The sequence below is a fragment of the Diceros bicornis genome, chromosome 36, assembly GCF_020826845.1.
Source record: "Diceros bicornis minor isolate mBicDic1 chromosome 36, mDicBic1.mat.cur, whole genome shotgun sequence".
NCBI lineage: Eukaryota > Metazoa > Chordata > Mammalia > Perissodactyla > Rhinocerotidae > Diceros > Diceros bicornis.
In genome coordinates, this window is record NC_080775.1 from 25,719,116 (window position 1) to 25,741,321 (window position 22,206).

A 22,206-nucleotide genomic window follows, 5' to 3' on the forward strand; every position below is an offset into this window, starting at 1 on the left:
TTTTTCACTATACATTAACATATTAGCCTTCTGGTGTCTGCCTCAGGCGTGTGTGTTTTGGTTAGTTCAAGTCTCTTAGGGCCTGATAGTCCTTGGGGACAAAAAGCAACGATAATACGTCGGGCTCTCTGATGCAGCTCTACTGCTTCCTGATGTAGGTACCTGATCCCCCTTCTCCAGGGTAGTGTTAGCAAATCTTGTAATGGGACAAGAACCAATGCGCATTTGATTGTGCCAAATCGCTTGTCAGTAAGTCTTCTTACTGAGCATTTTCTCTTTTTTAAAAAAGTAAATTCATGGAAGGCAAGGTTGATTTTCAGGGAGTATACATGATGGAAGGGTAGGGAACAAAATCAGAATTGGAAAATGATTGTTGCTACTGCAGGTAGTGGTACAACTCTAGTTTCACAACTGCGTTTTAATACTTGACTGCTCTTCTCAACACCTCTAACCTCGCTTTGGAAAACATTGCCCTAAGCTACTCTTAAAGCAGAAAATAGCTTGACTGAATAGATGCTGTATTAAAATGTACACAGTATATTAGGCTCTGAGTTAAAAGTTTGTTGTATACCCTCTAAATTAATCTCATCTGTCCATGAGTAGGCATGATCAGACAGATGTCACAGGTTAGCACAGACAGGAAATGTTGGGATTTGAACCATGATCTATCTTCCAAAGACCATGCTTTTTCCCACTTAAACGCTGCCTAGTGGTTAAGAGCACTCTGTATTAGCTGGGTAATTTTAACTTTTCATTCCAGGTTAGAGTTTAGGTCTCAAACTGAATAAGTATTTTAATAAAGTGCTGAGTTTGTATGAGTTAATTACCCAGGAAGGCTGAAAGAAGTGAGGTAAGTGTCATATAATGGTAAAATCAAAAGAGTAGATTATCACGTTTTCTTGGGACTTTGTAATTGCCTGGGATGTCATAAATGTTCTTATTGGTTTAATGAATATGTAACACTACAGTGGAAAGAACAGAACTCAGACCAGTTTAGTTGGCTGCTGCCTGCCTAATAAAGTCAGCCTTCACTGTGTTTTAAGTATGTCTAAAGCAATATGTTTTCACTAGAGAAAAATCAGAAAATATAAAAAAAGGAATAAAACAAAAAACTCCCACAAATCTATTTATTCCAAAATAACTTTTTAATACCCTGGTTTATATGCTTCCAAACCCTATTCTCTATGCATTTTATTTGTGCTTGTGTGTATAAATTTTTAGCAAGATCACATAATGCACACAGTTCTATAGGTGCTTTTTCCCTCTGATTTATTGTAAACATAGCTGTATACCAGTTTTGCAGACTTTAACTTTTCTGAACTTCAAGTTCCCCAGCTGGAATAAAGCACATTCTCATATGTGTGAGGATCAAATAATAGTGTAAAAGCGTGTTGCAAGACTTGATTACTAATAGAGTGGATGAGTTTTATTTTTCTTGTGCTAAATTCATCCTTTTTGCTTCAAATACTCAAATACTCTACATCACATTAGATTAATAAATTAGTTATTTTTGAAAGGCCTGGCCGACTTTGGTCCCCAGTACCTGTCACAATTCCTGGCCCATAATAGTGGTTACTAATTGTTGGAACTAAAATTGACCATCACCACCTCTGAATCTTTCAGAAGTAGTCTCCTGTTCTTTGATCTCTGATTAGGTTAATATCATCAAAATGTGCTGCTCGGCTTGTTTGTGTTCTTTTTTTTTTTTTCTTTTTTTGGTGAGGAAGATTGGCCCTGGGCTAACATCCGTGCCCATCCTCCTCTACTTTATAGTGGGACACCACCACAGCATGGCTTGATAAGCAGTGTGTAGGTCCGCGCCTGGATCCAAACCTGCGAACTCCGAGCGCTACACTGGGCTGGCCCTGGGCTTCTTTGTTTTTTAACATTACTTATCAAGAGGTACCATTTCCAAGTGTGTTTAGGAACAATAACTTAAAATAGGCAGTGTTTGTGTAAATGTAAATTCCTTCCTTAATGTTGAAATCTTTTTCCTTTTCACCATCTGGGCTGATGCCTTTGGGATCTTGATTACTGTCTATTTTAAACCAATTTAAGAATTTAAAAGCATGTAAATAACACTGATCTTTACTATTCTCTGACCAGTCTTAGTTAAATGGAAATGATTGTCTTAAAACTGCTTTCAGATCTGGAAAGATAGATATGAATATGGAAAGTAGCTTTCTTTGGGCCAAGGGATAGACTATAGATGTTTTTTATTTTCTGCTTTTTTCTTACTTATATTTTCTGTAATGACAAATGTTGCTTTTGTAATAAGGAAACTTTTTGTCATTTTTCAAAAGTTTTCAGTCTACCTCAAAATGGACATTAAAAGATAAAGATTATTATGAGTTATGAGAGTTTTTATTTATCTAGTATTATAAACAAGTTTTTCATGCATATTCTTACAAGTTTCTTGATACTTTTGTTTTATAGATGTCCTATTTTAATCTTGTGAAGAGTTTAACATCTGCTTTTCCAAATATATATAGTATACCACGGTAAGTTTATAATGCATATTGTAACTACTAAAATTATTAACTGTATTGCTAGTAAATTTCTATTCTAAATTGTAGTTGGCTAGTCCAACAAATTTAATGTTGTTTAACTAAATGCTACAATATCTACTGTGTGTGATCTCTGCCTCTTCAAAAAATGAGAATATAATAAAATTTAAACTCAACCCAGAACACAATGAACATAGTTTAGTCTTTCTTTGATTTTGTGGGTTCTCAAGGTCCTGGTTATAAAAATGAACTATTGACGTATCGTTTAGCAAGAACAGAGTTCTGTATGTTTTTCTAAATGTTAATGACCGTTTTGGATTTGCGCTTAATTTCCAGCAAGTATCTGGGCTTAAGTTTTCCATCATCTGACTTTATTACATATATAAGTATATGCACATATGTATATAATTCTTACTTAAAAATGAAATGACCTTGGGGCCAGCCTGGTGGTGTAGCGGATAAGTGTGGCAGCCCGAGGGTTCACAGGTTCAGATCCTGGGCGTGCACCGACACACCACTTGTCAAGCCGTGCTGTGGCAGCTTCTCATATAAAGTAGAGGAAGATGGGCACAGATGTTAGCCCAGGGCCAATCTTTCTCAGTAAAAAGAGGAGGATTGACACTGGATGTTAGCTCAGGGCTAGTCTTCCTCACAAAAAAAAAAAAAAAAAAAGAAAGAAATGACCTCACTTCATAAAGCAGCACTCAGACCTACACTGTGTACGTTTGTGCCTGTCCCAGGTTCCATCACACGACGTCGGCAGTGTGTTGTCATAGTAAAACCCGGAGTGGTGAGAAATACACCGATCCTTTTAAACTTGGTTGGAGAGACTTGAAAGGTCTATATGAGGACATTAGAAAGGTAAGATAGTTCTGATGATGCTGTGAAGTAACGTTGATTTCTTAGAATTATGAAAAACAGTGTGAGTTTTCACATATGTTTGATGCCGTTACAAACTCGATGCGCGAATGTCAAGTTTCAAATGTTTCTTGAGCAACAGCTGTGGGGCAATACGGAGGATGCAGCACGTGTTACCATCCAGAAAGAGGCTGTTGCCAAGTTGGGGAACTGCAAAAAATGGTACAGCCAGCGCCTACTTGTCCAGTGGGTTCTCTGACCTGTTCCTCCGATTCCTTGACCAGGCGTGTTGAAACACTGAAGCCCCCGGCGATTCCTGCTTAGGTCTTCCTCATCCGGTTCTGAATGTCGGGGCCGGACTGCCCCAAATAGGGCTTTCCGCATTAAACACTTTCTTCCCCCAAAACTTTGACTGGCTCCCAACCTCACGTGGATCCTCAGATGCTGCCCGGAGGAGTGCACGTGCCCCTTGTCAGCTGCCTTATCCTCGCAAGGTTCTCCCCTTTCCTCCTCAAGCGCCGCCCCCTCCTGTTCCACAGCAACGCCGCCCCCCGTTTGACAGACCGGCAGAGGCCGTGGAGGAGGAGCCCCCTCCTGCTCTGTCGTCTGCGTCTGTCTCCAGGCTTGCCTCCTTCCTTCCTGCCTCGGTGAAGTCAGTGCTCCCCTCCTTTCCAGGACAGTCCCTTCACCTCCAGTTGAGTCCCCTCCCCTTTGCCCCCTCCTCAGTGCCCTAGGAGCTGCCCCGCAGTCGCCTGTGTCTCTGCTTTATCTGCAGACTCGCCCTCTTCCTGTCTTCTCGCCTGGTTTTGGGTGCTCCGGCTCCTTCACGTCCATCTTGTGAAGGACCGTCCGTTGCCCCTGTGTCCCAGGCCCCCTTCTCTCCCAGTCTTCTCTGCCCTCTCTCTGTCTGCCCCGTCACGCTGCCCTTCCTTTCCGGCCTCTCCTCCGAAACCGTCTTTGCCCGGGTCGTCCGGCGCTTCCTTCTAATCCAGTGGACCCTTTGCTTTTCATCTTCCTTGACTTTTTTGAACATTGGACACTGGACCACTCCCCGCTCCGTGAAACTCTTCCCTGGGCGTCTGCACTCTCCCTGTTCTCCTAGTGCTGAGGCCGTCCTTCAGTCTGCTTCCTGGGTCCTCTCTGTCCCCCCACCCAACCCCTTTAATTTTGCGCTTCCCTAGGGTTCTCTCGGCCCCGCCCCTCTCTGTATCCTCAGTTTACCCGTTTCATACTTATGACTCCCAGATAATATCTCAATTCCAGCTTGAATTCTCTCTCCTAAACCCATACATCTGACTGCTCACTGGGCAACTCCAGGGAGCGTCCATGACTGTCTCCAACTTAACATATCAGAGACTACTTTCCCTTACTAATTGTTTTTTCTTCTGTTTTTCCTATTCATCGAAGGCGCCACCCAGGAACCCAGAAGGATCCTCCACTCATCCCTCTCCTTCCCCCTCCACATCCTCCCAGGCTGTCTCCTGCCTTCAGTCCCCGTGGCCGTAGGTCAGCCGCCCCCATTCCTGTTGCCCTGTCCTTCCTGCTCCCGTCCTCCCCATCTCAGCCTGAGCCACAGGTCCCTCCTCCGTGCTCAAAGGGTGACTGCGCTTACCTCAGGGACAGCACGCATCACCCCACATCATGTTATCCTGCAGTTACTGTTTTACTCCTCCCCGTCTATGCGCTGAGCTCCTTGTAGGCAGGGGACCGGCTCCTTTATCTTTGTAACTGTTGTGTTTATTGCCGTGCTTGGCGCTGAGTCAATAATTCAGTGAGTTAATGACTGGCGGCTGTATCCTGTTCGCCTGAGCCTGGCTGAGGGCCGTCTGGGTCCATTATCTCCCACTGCTTCCGGGGGTACCAGCTCTGATCCTTTCCAGCAAGTCCCTGAACAGCAGATATGTCAGACACGCCCATCAGCTGCAGGGCTCTCCCTCCTCTTCACAAATGAAAATCCTGCTTATCCTTTAACCCCAGCTCAAAGCTTATCTCCTCCATGAAATGTTCAGTTTTTCTAGCCCACTCTGAGCTCTCCCTTCTCTGAACTAATGCATTTAACGTACGGCATTGTTCAAGTCACCACTGTATTATTCATTGAATATTTCATATTTTTAAAATTTTTGTCTCCCCAATTCAGTTGTAAGCTCCTCGCAATCAGGCCAACCATGTCTTAAACTTCCTCTCTGAACCTTTGACATACCTGTTGCTGAGTAATGGCCGAGCCAGACTTGCTGACCTCTGCTGCTTCCCCCCGGCCGCCACCTTATATCTTCCTGCCCCAGATACGCAGCTTTGCCTCTCTACCCCAGACACCCTCTGACCTCCTGCTTCGTGGGCTCCTGACAGCCGCTGGCTCCCACTCTCCCCATCTTTGTCCCCTCCCCTCCGTCTTCCAAGCTGCTCCCAGCCCCAGTTCCTTTCTCTCTCGTGCTGTCACTGGCCCAGAGTGCCCGGGCCGCCTAGTGCTTTCCTCCCTCGCTGCTGTCTCTTGGAGTCATTGGGGCAGGTGGCAGGAGCTGCCCTAGCATGTAGGCCGCTTGGGGCCTGCCGCAGGGCAGCCAGGTTTGTGGCCATACAATGCGGGAACCTTGTCTGAGTATTGAATTTCTCAACTGAAGTGAGCACACTGAGATTAAATCAAAGTTTTGTGAAAGAAATCCTGTGGACTTTTTGTGCAATTACGATTCTGTATTGACACAGACACTTTATTTCAGGAACTTCTCATATCTACAAAAGAACTTAAGGAAATGTCTGAATATTACTTTGATGGAAAAGGAAAAGCTTTTCGACCAATTATTGTGGTGCTAATGGCCCGAGCCTGTAATATTCATCATAATAACTCCCGGTGAGTTATTTGCTTTCGGTCCTCTGTCGTTTTCATATTTGGCAAATCTCCCTTCCCAAGGTTACCATCTAGTTTCCTGTTAAGAAGTGGTGTGTATTTAAGAATTCACTTGTAAGGAGTAGTTTCTGGCTTTGGGTCACTAAGGTCACTCTGGAATCTGGTCTGGGCATCTTCCTTTCCCACACTTTTTAATGCCCGTGGAAGAACAACTTCAGCTGCAAAGGAACATTTTAGAAAAAATTTTAAAAGCCAAATTTAGTTTTCTCGTTCAGAAGTAAAGAATACCAGGATGTATGCATATGTGTAATCATTATACACACGGGGCAGTTGGTCCAAAGGTGGATGGTCATAAAGTTATGAGCTGTGCCGTGATTCTGGGCACCCCCCTCCGCCCCCGCAATGCCTCCCTTCCTGTGACCTTCAGAAACGTGCCCAAAAAATTTTGTTAAAAGAAGGCATTTTGACCATCGGTCCTCAACTTTTGTGTTTTGAATCTATATAAAATCTTTAAATATTAAAACAATGGCAACATTTTAATATTAAAGGAAATCTTAAAAGGAAAAAGAATTGACCCATTACCGCATGCAGCCATCTTTGTCATTGCTCTGCCCCTCTACTCTTGTGTTCAGTTATACTACAGATATAATTTTGTGTTCTGCTTTGTTTGCACCGCTGTTTTTGAAACTCTTTGTCATTTTGCTGGAGTGTCCTCATAGTTATTATTTTTATATCACGTAATCTATTGATGGAAATTCCAGTAGACCATATGTACTAATACATTTCCCTAGGCTGAACATATTTGCTTTTCTCAATTGATGATACTTTAAGGAAAGCCTCAGGTTTGTCAGCACGACCTATAAGGATGGTGCGGAACATCAGGAGCATCAGAAGTTGCTCCTGAGCGGATGCTCACCTCTGCCCACCACAGCCTTTTGTGCCTTGCTGCTGTGCCCTTCAGCACACGACACCGTGCTCACAGCTGCCTTCCACTTACCCCAGACTTTGGAAAAGCTCACAGTGTCGTTTGAAGGAGCGGTGACCTTTTAACGGTGATCAGGACCACTTTCACCTCAGCTGGAAGGCAGGGCAGCAGAAATGCTCCCTCCAAACCAAACTTGAAATACATCTCATGTGTTCTAGAGCAGGGGTTCTCAGCATTGGCATGACTGACATTCTGGGCCAGATAATTCTTTGTTGTGGGGTTGTAGGGTGTAGCAGCATTCCTGGCCTCTACCCACTAGATGCCAGTAATAGCCCCCAACCCCGACCCCTGTTGATGAGAAGCAAAAATGTCTCCAGACATTGTCAAGTGTCCCCTGGGGAGCAAAATCGTCGCTGGTTGAGAACCACTGGTCTAGACAGAGTGTGTATTTCTATTTTTAATTTCTCAGATTAATACATAATACAGTTCATTATCCTCAGAGATAACATGGGAAGGAAAATACTCCGCACTGTCAGCTGTTATCCCCATCATTGAAAGTTTTTTCAGTTTGCCTTATTGAAACTGTATAAACTGTTGGTTGTAGAAAACCTGGGAGAATATCACACAGAAAAGGCATTGCTAGTTTAACCAGTAAGTTCCGTGCTGCCCTCTCCAGGGGTGTTCTAGCTGCAGCTCCGTTCTCCCTGTGAGTAATCAGGGCGGGGCCTATTTACTAAAGGCGGTGGGGCAGAGGCAGTGTCAGGCATTAGGGTGTGGGTCGCGATTGTGGCGCGTTTGGGTGGTACAATATCTTAGCAATATTACTCTCCAAGCCCCAATTTCTTGAGAGTACTTTTTCCTAAGGACTCTTTTGGATCAGGCTTTTATTGGGCTAAATATCTAGCTGTTAATTCCATGCCACTTAAAGCAAGAAGGGGCTAGTGGGGAGAGCTTCTGGAGACCTGGGCCATGTGTGATTTTGCTTCCTGAGAAAGACTTAGAACAATATGGAAAAAAGGTGGCTCAAGGTTCAGGAGCAGGACCACATACAGGCTGCTTTTAGCCTGTGCGGCCAGAGGTGTCCTCAGCCCCAGAGGCACCAGAACCCGTTGCAGTACTTCATGTGCTTTAATCAAAGTTTCACAGCTCCTGTGAGGCTTGTCAAGACATCATCTGGCTTCAGAGATGTGTATTAAATAGGTTAACAGTAATCCTGGAGGGGATTTTAGAACACAGAATAGAATGGTGGCGGACTACCTTTTATTGATTTTTCTCTTTTTGCTTTATTAAGCTTTTAGCTGTCCATTTAATGCTCCCTGCTAGATTACTTTACTGGGACTTCTTAACCTGAGGTTCGTGGGAGTTAGGGGGGTCTGTGAGCCCCTTAGGATTGTATGCAAAACTTTTTGTGTATTTGCACCTTTCTGGGGAAGGGTATCTATAGCTTACAATACACTCTCAAAAGGTAATACGGCCCCCAGGAGCTTAAGACCCAGTCTTTCTTTGTCCTCTCTGTATCCTGATAACCACAGTACCTGGGCGGGGAAAGTCGGAATGCACACAACTGATGACTCAGATTTGAAAGGTCCAGAAAACAGAGCTGTGGTGGATTCTGGGATGTATCGCCCGGATCCCCTCTCAGCAAAGGACTCTCTGCCCAGCTGCTGAACCGCATATTGTTGGTAGAGAGCCTTCCGCTCTCAGCCCCTTCAAGGATGGCCTGGCTGCAGAGAATCCTCTCACCCGAGGCCATGGCCTTCTGAGGCAGCCCACATCTGGGGACTGATAGGTGAAGGGCCGTTCTAGCCCCAAGGTGCACTAGGGGGTGGCTGCAGCTGTGGATGGGCCTGCATTCTGGAAACTTCTCCGTCTACTCAGTCCTGTTTCCCCCTCTCCCTTCCTCAGGCGTTGACCCCAGGGCACGCCTCAGTAGATATTCTGTACTTGAAACTTCTGAGTCTGCTTCACAGAGAACACCACCTGCGACACAGTTCAGCAAAACCCAAACTAACTATAGGTCAAGCCTGACTTCATCAAAGAATCCAGATCAAAAACGAGCTTTATAATAAATAGATTTCTGTAAAATTGCTGTACTCATAGCATCCAGCTCAGCTGTAATGTCTAATCTTGCTCAAACAAGCCAGATCTATCCCACTCAGCAACCTCATTGGAGGGACCTACTCTCTTTGGTCTTGGCGCCATCCATTACTGTGTGGAAATTTTCCAGCACTGGAAAGGGGATATCATTGCCATTGATCAGGATGACAGGACTACTCAAGGTGGATTGGGCCCAGATCTCTTGAACTTGATTGTGCAAATAGTCCACTGGCATTGAATCCCACAAGTTCAGTTTACATAGCCAGACATTTGATCAGATGGCACAGATTATAAAATGCAGTTTTCACATTAGTTACTAGGTCAAGGGTCCGAGTGTGATAAAAATCAGAGGAAGTAACTTTTATGATTCTCACAGAGACAAAGGAAATTATGAAAGCCTACTGTGGGAAAACTGTAACAAAACAGTCATTACAACACCAGCTCACTGGAATGATTCCTAGGGTCAGGCCACTAATGATTCTGGAACCATTCCTGGTTTCTGTGTGTTCCAAATCATTGAGCCAGCTACTGCTGTGGCTCTTTAGGGGATGGGCAGGAAGGTTGGTACCGAAAGAGATGTTTTTTCTTCACCCTAGGAGATGGCACTTTGGATGTGTCCATACTCATTATTAAAACAGACCTGGAAGTGAAGACTATAATAAGGGCTACCTACTGAGCTGGAGGAGATTTTGATAACGAGATGGTCATCCCTTCCATTGGTGAGGTCAAGGCCAAGGAGAACATCCGTGAGAGCAAGAGGGCAGTAGGGCTTTTGAACGTGCTCTGAGCACCCTCTTCCAGCACCTACCACGCCTGGAGGAGGCCGCGTTCATCACCGAAGGAATCAACTTCCACACTTTCATTAGCTGTGCCCAATTTGCAAAAACCAAATGCTGCATTATTTTCTAGCACCCTCGATCCTGCACCAAGCCAGCCTGGATCAGTTGCAGGTCTAAGATGTCATCGTGGTGGGTCGCTCTCCACACATCCAAAGCTTCTGAAACTTCTGCCATGCTCCTTCAGCAGCAAGTAAATAAACAATAGCACGAACCCTGCATCATTTGCGATGCAACTTTGCAGGCTTCAATTTTATCCGGAGATAAATCTGAAATACTCAGGAGCTGCTGCTCGTGGATGTCAACTCTTTTCTCTTGATATTAAAACTGCTAATGAATTCATGACTGTTATGATCAAGCTTGAAACCGCCATTCCCAGCAAAGAGAGACAGATGTCACTCTGAGCCTGGTGCTCATTTGGGTTTATGAAGGCAGATGGCCCGTGGCCAAGGATGATGACCTGCTAAGCAAGTTGGAGCGACAGGCATCCCTCCTGCACTCTGCTGTTCCTTAGATGGAAGGCACCTTTGATGTTCGTGCCAATAACATCGTCGACATGCTGGTAAGGAATACAAGAAAAGGGAACAGGATCGCAGTGGCCAGAGACAAAGGCCAGGAAACAGAAATGAGGCCGAATGGGGCCGGCCCAGTGACGCAAGCAGTTAAGTGCGCGCGCTCCACTGCAGCGGCCCGGGGTTTGCCAGTTCGGATCCCGGGCGTGCACTGACACACTGCTTGGCAAGCCATGCTGTGGCGGCGTCCCCTATAAAGTGGAGGAAGATGGGCATGGATGTTAGCCCAGGGCCAGTCTTCCTCGGCAAAAAAAGAGGAGGATTGGCAGATGTTAGCACAGGGCTGATCTCCTCACAAAAAAAAAAAAAAAGAAGAAGAAATGAGGCCGAAGATGAGTAGCAGAGAGCGCGAGATGCTCAGGAGCTCCTTCAGTCCCACGCATTCAGCCTGAAGGCCACTGTGGAAGGTGAGACTTCAAGGTAGTATCAGTAATGAGCACAAACCAGATTTTAGACAGGTGCAATAAAATCAAGTAATTTCAAGAACTGGATCACAGAGAAGGAAACATTCAAGCCTTAACAGAAGAGGCTAGTGGAGGTAAGAAACTGTGTTAGGCTGAAAAATGGCCCCACTAAAGGTGTCGATGTCCTAAACCTTGCAACCTGTGTTATGTTATATGTGGCAAAAAAGAGTCTTTGCGGATGTGATTAAGTTAAGGATGTTGAAATAGGGAGATCTTCCTGGATTATCTTATGGGCCCTGAATGCAATCACATGTATCCCTATCAGAGGGAGGTAGAGGGAGACTGACACACACAGAAGAGAAGGCGATGTGAAGTTGGAGGAGAGAGATCTGAAGATGGCTGCCTTAACGATTGGAGTGATGTGGCCACAAGCCAAGGCCTGCCAACAGCCACCAGCAGCTGGAAGGAGTGAGGAAAGGCTTCTCCCCTAGAGTGTGTGGAGGGGGCACAGCCTTGCTGACACCTTAATTTCAGCTCAGTGAAACTGGTTTTGGACTTGTGGCCTCCAGAACTGTGAGAGAATTTCTGTTGATTTAAACCAGCAGGTCTGTGGTAATTTGTCACAGCAGCCACAGGAAACTAATTCAAACCCCATCGTTACATTGTCTCACATCAGTACAGAGAGAATGTGCCTGGAGAGGCTTCTCTCTCCCTCTGGAGGCGCCTTTTCTGGATCCACAGATCTGACAGGGAGATGAAAGAGAGGGTAAAGCAGAACACATTCCACAGTCTTAATAGTCGAAGGACCCAAACTTGCAGCAAGTCAATTCAGGGGCAGATGAAGATAAGATCTTATTTGAGTCTGTATGGATATATCGTTCAACATACTGAAAACTTGAATATGTGTACTGTTCTCAGGTAACAACGAGGAAATGCAATTCACATCCTGAAGAATTTTATGGGGAGAGAGACAGGGGCTTCATGTGCATTTTAAGTAGTGAGTTTCTTCAGGACCAAACTGATGAAGCATCCATTCGTGTCCTTTAAACTTCATAATGATGCAGAGGAAGAGAGGAAAGAAGAGTCCCCTTCCCGCGAAGATGCTGTTCAGAGCGGCTGAGCCTTTCTGCTCTTGGCTGTGAAGAGACCTTTGAACTGACCCCCCACGTTTCAAGTCACCTTTAGTATAGGAGAGTGGCCTCTCGTTCCATGTGCCCGTGGTTTAGAGGCAGTGCAGCCGTGGATCAGCAAAGGCTGTGCTTGTACCAAAACCCTTCTTAGGAGAAGCTTCCATGTGTGGCTGGCAGTAAATCAAGTGAATACCCCCACTTGATAGAGCAGTGTCTCCCAAACTTTGTGCATCAGAATCACCCAGCATGCTCTTTAAAAATGCATATTCCAGGGGCCGGCCTGGTGGTGTAGTGGTTAAGATCGTGCGTTCTGCTTCTGGCGGCCTGGGGTTTGCAGATTCGGATCCCAGGCGCAGACCTATGCACCACTCATCAAGCCACGCTGTGGCACGCGTCCCACATATAAAGTAGAGGAAGATGGGCATGGATGTTAGCCCAGGGCCCATCTTCCTCAGCAAAAAAGAGGAGGATTGGCAACAGGTGTTAGCTGCGGGCTGATCTTCCTCACAAAAAAAAATAATAATAAAAATAGAATAAAAATGCAGATTCCTGACCCCTGTCATTAGAGATTCTGATTCACTATGTGTGAGGCCTCAGTCTGCATTTTCAAGAGTATTGATCTGACATGGTGGACAAGGGGTATATATTTAAGAAACACTAAGCTTGTCAGAGTTCTAACAAGCAAAGTGAAACACTTATTTTTAGAATTGTCAGAAGAGAAAAACAGAAGCACATTTTGAAATAGAAATAGAGCCTTCTGTATCCCACTGGAGAACTCTGTTCTTTCTACAACCTCTAGTTTTGGGAACAGAAGCTTCTCTGTTGTTAAAGTGAAACCACATTGACTATTTAAATTTGTTTGCTTCCCTCATTTTTCCCAAACCAAGGTGATCCGTTGACAAGGTTTGATTTTCTCTTTAGAGAGAAATTTTCCCACACTGGGGGTTTACTTGTACTGTCATGTAGTGCTTAACGACATTCTGAGAAATGCATCGTTAGGCGATTTCATCATTGCGCGAACATCACAGAGTGCACTTACACAAACCTAGATGGTACAGCCTACTACACACCTAGGCTACATGGTACTAATCTTATAGGACCACTATCATATATGCAGTCTGTCATTGACCAAAACATCGTTATGCAGCACATGACTGTAATTTGTTTAAGGCTTCACATTATGAATTAGTATGAATAGGGAAAAAAATATTTTATTCAAATCACATGTAGGGCCGGCCCTCTGGCTTGGCGGTTAAGTGTGCGCGCTCTGCTACTGGTGGCCTGGGTTCGGATCCCGGGCGCGCGCCGACGCACCGCTTCTCCGGCCATGCTGAGGCCGTGTGCCACATACAGCAACTAGAAGGATGTGCAGCTATGACATACAACTATCTACTGGGGCTTTGGGGGAAAAAAAAAAGGAGGAGGATTGGCAATAGATGTTAGCTCAGAGCCGGTCTTCCTCAGCAGAAAGAGGAGGATTAGCATGGATGTTAGCTCAGGACTGATCTTCCTCACAAAAATAAATAAATAAATAAATAAATAAATAAATCACACATAAGCTGGGTGAAAGGTACGTGGGGGGGGTCGTTATATTATTGCATCTATTTTTGTCTATGCTTGAAATTTTTCATTACAAACATTTTGAAATCTAATGAAGAGAAAAGAGTCTAAATCTAATGAAGGGAGAAAAAACCCCAGATGTCCTGAGGGGCTCGCTGAATCATCGCGTCCTCTTGCAGGTGTGAAGAAGAGAGGTAGCCAGCTTTCAAGACCAAGGGCCTCCTCTCCTCATGCCATCTTGCCTGTGTGGCTTTCTTACACCTCTCCCAGAAGCTGGGAAGTATGGCAGCTATTTCACAGCAGGAAGTAGCTTTTTGAAGGCGTGACTCCTTTTGGCACTTAGGCGATTTCATCTTAAAGATAGTGTGAGACTTTTCTGTAATCTGTAAATTTTGGTTCCAAACCATTATGCTGTGCTGTGGATAAGCAGTGGCAGTATTTTCCAGATATAAGCTGACACACATTGGAGCCTCATTGTATAGGAAAAAGTATATCAGATAAAATTATAAAGCATCCAAAATACCGTGTTTATCCTACAGAGGGGCTGTGTCACAATGCCAAATAACGTTCTAAGCAAGAGTCCTGATTTCCTCAGTTGATAATTTAGCCATGGCAAATGGCATTTTATATACGTGTAGAAGCTATGAAATTTCTAAATATTTTCAGAAATCTTTGTCTTTGTTTTAATATCTTCAAATTACACAAAACTCCAGTATCTCAGTGAGCGCTGCCCTTTTACTCCAACTTCCCAGCAGGAACCCCTGTCTGCTGACATAGTTTGTGATAATGGAAGTGGTGCCCAGCTTATGAATGCATGAGAAAGGCTAGAGGCCTTAACAGTTGTTTTAAGGTAAGTTCTGCTACTAACCAGTAGGAAGTGTGTATTTTATAGACTGAAATTTGGTTGAGAAGATGTTCTAAAAAATAGCCTTTACATTTAAAAAAACAACTATAAAAGTCTCCATCTTTTCCTGTGCATTCAACTCAAATAAGATAGGGTCCAATAAATTTACCTGAAAAATATTTAAGGTCCAAGCTTCCTACTGTCGGTTCTGGGAGTGTCTCACTAAAGGATTCAGAGCAAGCTCTTTGAAGCCATCTCAACCACCATTTTCTCATTTGCTAAAGTGGTTTTATAGGACGATTTGTCCCTACTCTCTCTTGCTTTACTTCTCCTCCCTTGGAAGAATGTATTGTGATCTGGAACTATTTAGACTATTATGATTGTGACATATTAATAAATAATGAGCATCACTTTACATTGATTTCTGGGCTAAAAAGAGTTGGAAGGTTCTGAGGTTTGGTTTGAAAATCTTAGGTAAGAGTTGCTGGCAAAATACCGTATTTTAAAATTATATTTAAAGCAAGATCGGAAGATAATTATTCTTGCTGATTTAGTGTTTGTAGTTAAATTCCAACATCTTTAATGTAGTTAAACTTCATTTTTCGTTGCTTTCTGCTAGATCGGAGGAATTAGAATGAGCGCTATCTCTCGCAGATGTTCAGATTCGATTTTTAAAGAAAAAGTTATATTTCAGTATCCCTCTCACTTTTCTCCCCTCTAAGAGATAACGTGATGATATTTGAAAAATAAACTCTCGGAATAAGTGAAACATTTGGTTACCATGTGTCTGAGTCAGGGTATGTTTTAGGTTCCGAAATTCACATGGTTATTTCCTCAGTTTGATTTTCTTAGAATTCAGTTTTTAAAAATTCCCATGGATGATGGTGATGATGATAATCATGATGATTAAAAAGAAACTGGGGGACATTCTCTTTTAACTATAAAACTCACATCCACTATCTTCTTGAGCGTGCTTATCCCATATTTTGTGTTAAATCTGGGAAATAAAAGTTTAAATTTCTAATGCAAAGGTTAAATATGAATTAGAAAGTTTTTACAAAAATTCTACCTTTGCTACATATTTAAGAGTATTAAAAGCTTTGACCATCATGATCGTTGGTTCCTTAATAGAATTTTTTAGATTGCTTCTCACCTCTCTTCCCCGTCCATCCCTGAAATTCAATTGTAACCTAATTGTAAACTTGATCACCTGACCAAGGCCACTACTCTAGGACATAAAGATGATCCTTCAGCCTGAGGGACAGACTTCTGAGATGTTAATCTTCTTTTGTTGTTAGTCATACAAATTCTACTTCTTAATCTGGTGTCCATAAAACATAATCTTGGCAGGGTATCTCGTGTGTTTTTAAAATGTTCTCCAAATGATAGAAATAGGTCTGTAGGGAAGCCAATGTTTTTATACAGTTTCTCTTAGAGACATAAAATTCTCTATCCTAGATCCGATGTCCAGTTTTCACAAGATGATTGCTGAGAAGGTTCTAGGCGGCGTCTGTGTTAAAAAGCATTGCTTTCTGTTAACTAGAGATGTGCAAGCCAGCCAGCGCTCCATAGCCTTAATTGCAGAAATGATCCACACTGCTAGTCTGGTTCACGACGACGTTATTGATGACGCAAGTTCTCGGAGAGGAAAACACACAGTTAATAAGATCTGGGGTGAAAAGAAGGTATGCTGTTCTGCTTTTTGAATCTTACCCAAGCCCATGCTCTTTGGATTGCATTTATTGTTCAGATTTGTCTCATTAAAAAGTAAAATATGCTTCTTCAAACGTGGTCTCCCAACTTTCAAAATAGTGTTCATGTCTTGTCTGTGTACAGATATTTGATAATAGATAACACTGTAGAAAAGTAAACTTAATAGTTCTGGTTATTCACAGTTTTATATAGAATTCCTTTTGGTTGTAAGGAAAGGGATTTTCTAGTTATCCAAAAAGCATTTATTTCATGAGGAATCATACATTTTCCTTTAGGGCTCGGATTACTCAGAATCCCTTCAATTTCTTAACCATTTGAGTGCCATGTGCAAGAGTGTCAAATCAAATAAATCAAAAAATATACGTATATATTTTTTATATATACATTAAATAAATCTTGTTATATATCTATATGTATATCCCTCTGATACGTATGTATCAGGGGGTTACTGTTCTACCACGAAAATTTTACCTTTTTAAATAGAGGCTCTATATAATTGGGTTTGGTTCATATATCTATATTGTAAAGCATGTTTCCATGTTATTTTATTAGCATTTCCTAAAGGGGGTGTGCGAAATGGGGAATTTTCTTTGCGGATGTTTAAGTCATGGGTAGAAGGATGGGAATGACGTTGAACAGATGAAAGTGAAGAGGAGCAGGCCTGTGAGGGGCAGGCATCTCCCATGACACAGCCCTCCGTTGGCCGTCCTGCCCCTCTGAGGCGCGCACAGAACAGTAACGCGGGCGAGGTCTCCCTCCTCACCGCCCCTCGCGCGGTATTTACAGTACCTGGTTCCCTCCCGTTATTCAAGCGCCCTTATTAAAAGAAGAAATATATGTTAACTGTCATCTTCACACGCTGTTTGCTTACGACTTGGTTGTGTAACCGAGTCCTGCGATTTCATTTGTAAGCCTTTTATTTCACATTTTAGATTAAAGAGTTGTGTGTCCTATTGACAGAATTCCGTACATCAGAGGGTTGGTAAAAAGAGGGTGGCGTTTCGTTTTGGAGAGGTCGTGGGTGAGTTATGACGTGTCCCTGTGGTCAACTGGCCATCTTGAGGGCCTGTCCTACAGCCTGACTTGGGCCGGGGAGGAGGATTAGAGGAACGAATTCAGGTCTTCTCCTTGGCTCGTGTGACCTCTTGTGGCGGCCTCTGCTGTGGGGCCTCTCGGAGTGCAGGTGAAGAACATGTGTACCCCTGTCTCCTCCTCTTTCCGCTGTGAGGCTGGGCTGCCCTGCTCAGGCCCACCTGCCAGGCTCCTCCCCTTTTCTGCCTCTGAACCCGAACTCCTGAGTCCCTGATTCAAAACTCCATTCACCCAGTGCCTCCTCCGTCAGCCCTCCTTACCCTGCCGGGTTCCCAGCCCTCGCTTCCTATAAGCCCTCACCCCGGCCGTCCCCAATCTGGTGGCTTCAGTTTTTTCAGTTTTGGCCTCTGGAATCCTCGGGGCCAGAAAAGGAAAGAGGTAAAGGCCTAGAGATCCTCAGCCCTGAGCTGCGAATGACGCAGGGGCTGAGGGAGGGATATATGTGTGTGGGTGTCTATCTCCAGATGTACAAGGACTTTATAAATGTGTATTTATATTTATATCGAGATATAACATGTTATAAAATGATGATTAATTGGTAAACATACTGAGCATCACTAATTTTAAATACTAGAGAATTAACAGACAATAAAAACTTAAAATGTGGTTATGTTGAAAATACTACAAATTAAAATTGCTATGAACTTGAGCATTTATAACTAATTACTCTGTAACATAATGCTTATGCATAGCTTTAAATATGCAAATTATTGTATTTGATTACAGCATATAATTCAGTTATGTATAATTTATAATCAGTTGCAAATACAGCATGGACATCGACTCACAATCTAAAAAAGATTGAAAAAATGTTGATTATCTAGTGTTCAGTAAAAAAATATTTTGGCTAGGAATGAGGGGCAGTGTAATCTAACGCAAAGAGCATTGAACTTGGAATCAAGATTCCATGGAGAAAAGCATGTATTGTGCCCCGCACTGGAGTGTGCTAAGTACTGGCTGAGAGAATTCGCAGTCCGTGCCCTCAAGGAGGCTGGTAAACAGGAAATCAGTGATGGGGTGGAAAGTGCAAGGGCAGCACTATGCAGGGCATGTTGTGCTCACACAGCAGAGAGGCATCGAGCAGACTGAGGGATCTGAGTGGACTTCCTGGAGGTGCCATCTGAGCTAGTTATGCAAGTGAGTCTGCTAAATGAAGAAGAGGAAGGACTTTGAGCAGAAGAAACAGTAAGTGGAAAGGCACAAAAACGTGGTTTGAGGAGAGAGTGAATGGTCCAGCCTAACTAAACTGAAGGCGGCTGTGCTTTGGTGGGGCCAAGGGATGAAGAGAGAGGGTGAGATCCTTTCCATCTCCAGGCATTTGTTTCTTCAACTCTGAGCTGGAGAGAGAGGCTGGGTAATCGCTGAGAGCCAGTCCAGTGCAAACAATGTCCCAAATCTGTAACTAATTACATAATCCTGCTGAAGAAAGGAAGGGAAGACACTTACATCCAAGATGACCCCTCCCTCCCGATCCAATCTGTATTTATCTTCTGAGACGACAACTTCATTGTTGGCCCCACTGCTCTGATAATTTTCTCCGAGCATGGTTTTTTCCTTTTTCTTTTCTAGGCTGTTCTTGCTGGAGATTTAATTCTTTCTGCAGCATCTATAGCTCTGGCACGAATTGGAAATACAACTGTTATATCTATTTTAACCCAAGTTATTGAAGATTTGGTGCGTGGTAGGTTAATTCTGACTTTTCTTCTTTTTTATTCGATCTTAGTATTCAGCCAGGCAATAAAACCGTATCTCAAATGACCCCTTTCCTTCTTTCTAGGTGAATTTCTTCAGCTAGGGTCAAAAGAAAATGAGAATGAAAGATTTGCACACTATCTGGAAAAGACCTTCAAGAAGACTGCCAGTCTGATAGCTAACAGTTGTAAAGCAGTATGTACGTTCTGTCTTCTTTCAAGTTAAAAAAAATCCTCATAGCTCTTTCTTGGGAGCTAATTCTCCCAGAAAAATTTCACTGGAGAACCTTAAAATAGTAACCAAAACCCCAAGAGGTCATTGAGAGAAGTTCATCCCCGAACAACGGAGAACTTCTGCTGTGGTTTCCATTTTTGCTGTATTTTCCTCTGCAGACATTAACTTTTCATCTTTCCTCCCAAGAATTGAATCAAAATAAGCTTATATATTCCCCAGTCTAATTTCCAAACTGTGTAACATTTTGAACAACATCTCATAAGTAATTTGTTGTCCCACACACTATTTCTGACATCTTGCATTTAAAAAGTTATGAAATGCTGTGTTCTTAAATATAATATTTACCCAGGAGAAAACTTCTAGCTATGAGATTGTACTAGTCTAGTGTTCTTTGTCCTTTCTATGAGTAGTAGATCCTCCCAGTATTTTTACATGAAATATAAACAAGCCATTTTTCTTCAGGGTAGAAATTGAGTGTGAACCATAACTTTTTTCTTTCCCTTGCTTTCTCCCTGGCCTTCCCTTCACTCTCCACATAGTTTTCTTTTTTTGAAAGTCAGTTAGTATTATCCTTAATCTGTAGACGAAAATATGGTATTCAGTGCTGGCTTGTGAATGAGAGACAGTTCCCTCCATAGACTTGTTCATCGGACTGTGTCTCAGCCTAACAGATGTAACAGAGACGACACCTGGGCAAGAAAGAGTCCCTTGTAATAAAGGAACAAGCAAGGAAGCCCCTAAGGGCAGATGTCACTTGCGGTCATGATACACTTTTAACAGCATTACCGGTGAAGAGAGCCTTTTCTCAGGCCTCTCAGGTGAAGAAGTCCCTTGCCAATAGTGTCTCTGTTTTGAAAAGTGTCAAGAAATGTATAATCGTGAGCCAGAAAGGAACCAGGACAACATTTTCTTCCTAAAACAACCTAATTGAAACCCTAAGGAATGTGAATGATGTAGAACTTGCTGGCCACAATCTCGGCCGTTTTTGTCTTTATTATTAAAAGGGCTGTTATTTTTTTATTTCCAAGAAATTGCAAGTGTGATTTTTTAAAATAGAGACAGCTAAAAATATGATAGACGCTGGAATGCTCATTAAAAGAATGTTTCACAAAGCTGTTACATTAATCCTTCCTTGATCCTCTGACCCTTGTTGGCCAACATCTCCATGAAGTTTGAGATCCATCCTCATAAGGCACACTGGTGTGTTCAGTGACGCTCATTGATGATTTCACAAGCTTGAGGCTGCAGTTCGAAGGCCTAGCAGGTAGTGGGACTGTTCGAAGTTGAAACACTGGAGTCATTGTCCACACAAAGTGGACATCCCCAGACAGGCAGCAGTGCCACACTGGAGCCACAACAGGAGCTAATGTACTCGGGGATCAGATCCTACGAAGGGGCCCAGGAGATGGACCTGAGTCATCAAAGAAAGGCTTAATTGTGGTCACTATCCTCTGCTTAAGAAGCCAAAGGCATGATAGCCCATGTATTCATTTATAAAGAGCACCTCGCTCTTCACAGATTAGCAAGTTAGCAAGAAACATGTATATTAACATGGCACAACCCTTATTAAAAACAAAATGTTTTATGCTGTCCACTAGGAGGCATGCTGGCATCATCTCGGAACTACCCACTTTCATATGATTTATTCCTAAACTCCAGTGCTGTTAGAATAATAAAGCAACATCACAGTGTGAGCTCTCTGAATAAAGTTTCTATATTGAAGTGCCTGTGGGTAGAAATAATCCAGAGGTGTTATATATTCAAAATTGCTAGTTTTATGTAGTCCTGGTATCTAAAATGCAAAGACATGTGGGCTCCAAAAGAATGCATGCAAAGCAAATTAGAGATGCCAAAAATAGCGGATAAGGGGAATTTAAATATCAGAATTATTATAGAAGAACTAGTGGAATTCCGTGATGTTACGGGAATTTGAAGGAAAGTTAGCAGCTTATAATTCATTCTGATGGTGTCTAAGGACACCATTTCTTCCCCTCCTTCCCCTTCTCCTTTAAACCACTCTGTATTTTTAATGGAAAGAGTATTAAAATCTGACTGTCTAGAATTGTTTTGTGACACTGATATTAAAATAGAAGTAATCTTAAAAGATGATTGGCTATTTATTTATATACAGTCATGAGAGTACATTCTGTAGCTTACCAATGACGGCTATGACTTGTTCCCTGGAAAATCTGATGGGAATGAGACCTGAGATATCCAGTGTCATTCGGTCAGACAGTGGCTGAGCTGGGATTTGAACCCAGAACTACATATGGTAATCTTGGGTTCATTTGTTTTTCCTTTTTTTTCCCCTGAACTTCTTTTCTCTCCAATGCTGCATGTGGCCTGGAATCAATGGGCTGTCTTCCTATTCATTTTCAAAGCTACAGAGTGCATCATGGAATTTTGTTTTGTGGGTCATATTTGCAGAACACTCTTATTGTTGGTTATGATATTCTTATCTAATCTGCAGATAGACATTATTCAGATTTTGTCAGTTGTCATAATATTGTTATAACAAAAGGGAAAAAATTTTCCTGGTCCAGGATCTCGTGTTGCACTTAGTTGTCATGATTTTTTAGTCTCTTTTAATTTGGAGGAGTTCCTCAGTCTTTCTTTGTTCTTAAATTACCTTGATAATTTGAAGAGCACAGGCCAGTTATGTTGTTGAGCCTCTCAAGTTGGATTTGCCTGATATTTCTCGAGATTAGACACAGGTTATGAATTTTGGGCAGGAATACAGAAGTGATGCTGTCTTCTCAGTTCATCATATCAGTGGCGTGTGATGTCCCTTTATCTACTGATGATGGTCACCTTAGTCACTTGATTACGGAGGCGCCTGCCAGGTTTCTTCACTTTAAAGTTACTATTTTTCCCTATTTGGGGGAAGTATTTTGAGATTA

At 42.9% G+C, this 22,206-nt stretch overlaps 1 protein-coding gene across 1 annotated transcript in view; it reads left to right on the plus strand.

Moving 5' to 3' along the window:
- PDSS1 (decaprenyl diphosphate synthase subunit 1) overlaps positions 1–22,206 on the plus strand; it is a 42,055-nt gene that overhangs the window by 1,855 nt on the left and 17,994 nt on the right. Inside the window, exons 2-7 of the mRNA XM_058532660.1 lie at positions 2,437–2,501; positions 3,248–3,368; positions 6,080–6,210; positions 16,119–16,260; positions 18,950–19,061; positions 19,158–19,267. Coding sequence (XP_058388643.1) covers positions 2,437–2,501; positions 3,248–3,368; positions 6,080–6,210; positions 16,119–16,260; positions 18,950–19,061; positions 19,158–19,267 — 681 coding nt within the window. The remainder of the gene's footprint in view (positions 1–2,436; positions 2,502–3,247; positions 3,369–6,079; positions 6,211–16,118; positions 16,261–18,949; positions 19,062–19,157; positions 19,268–22,206) is intronic.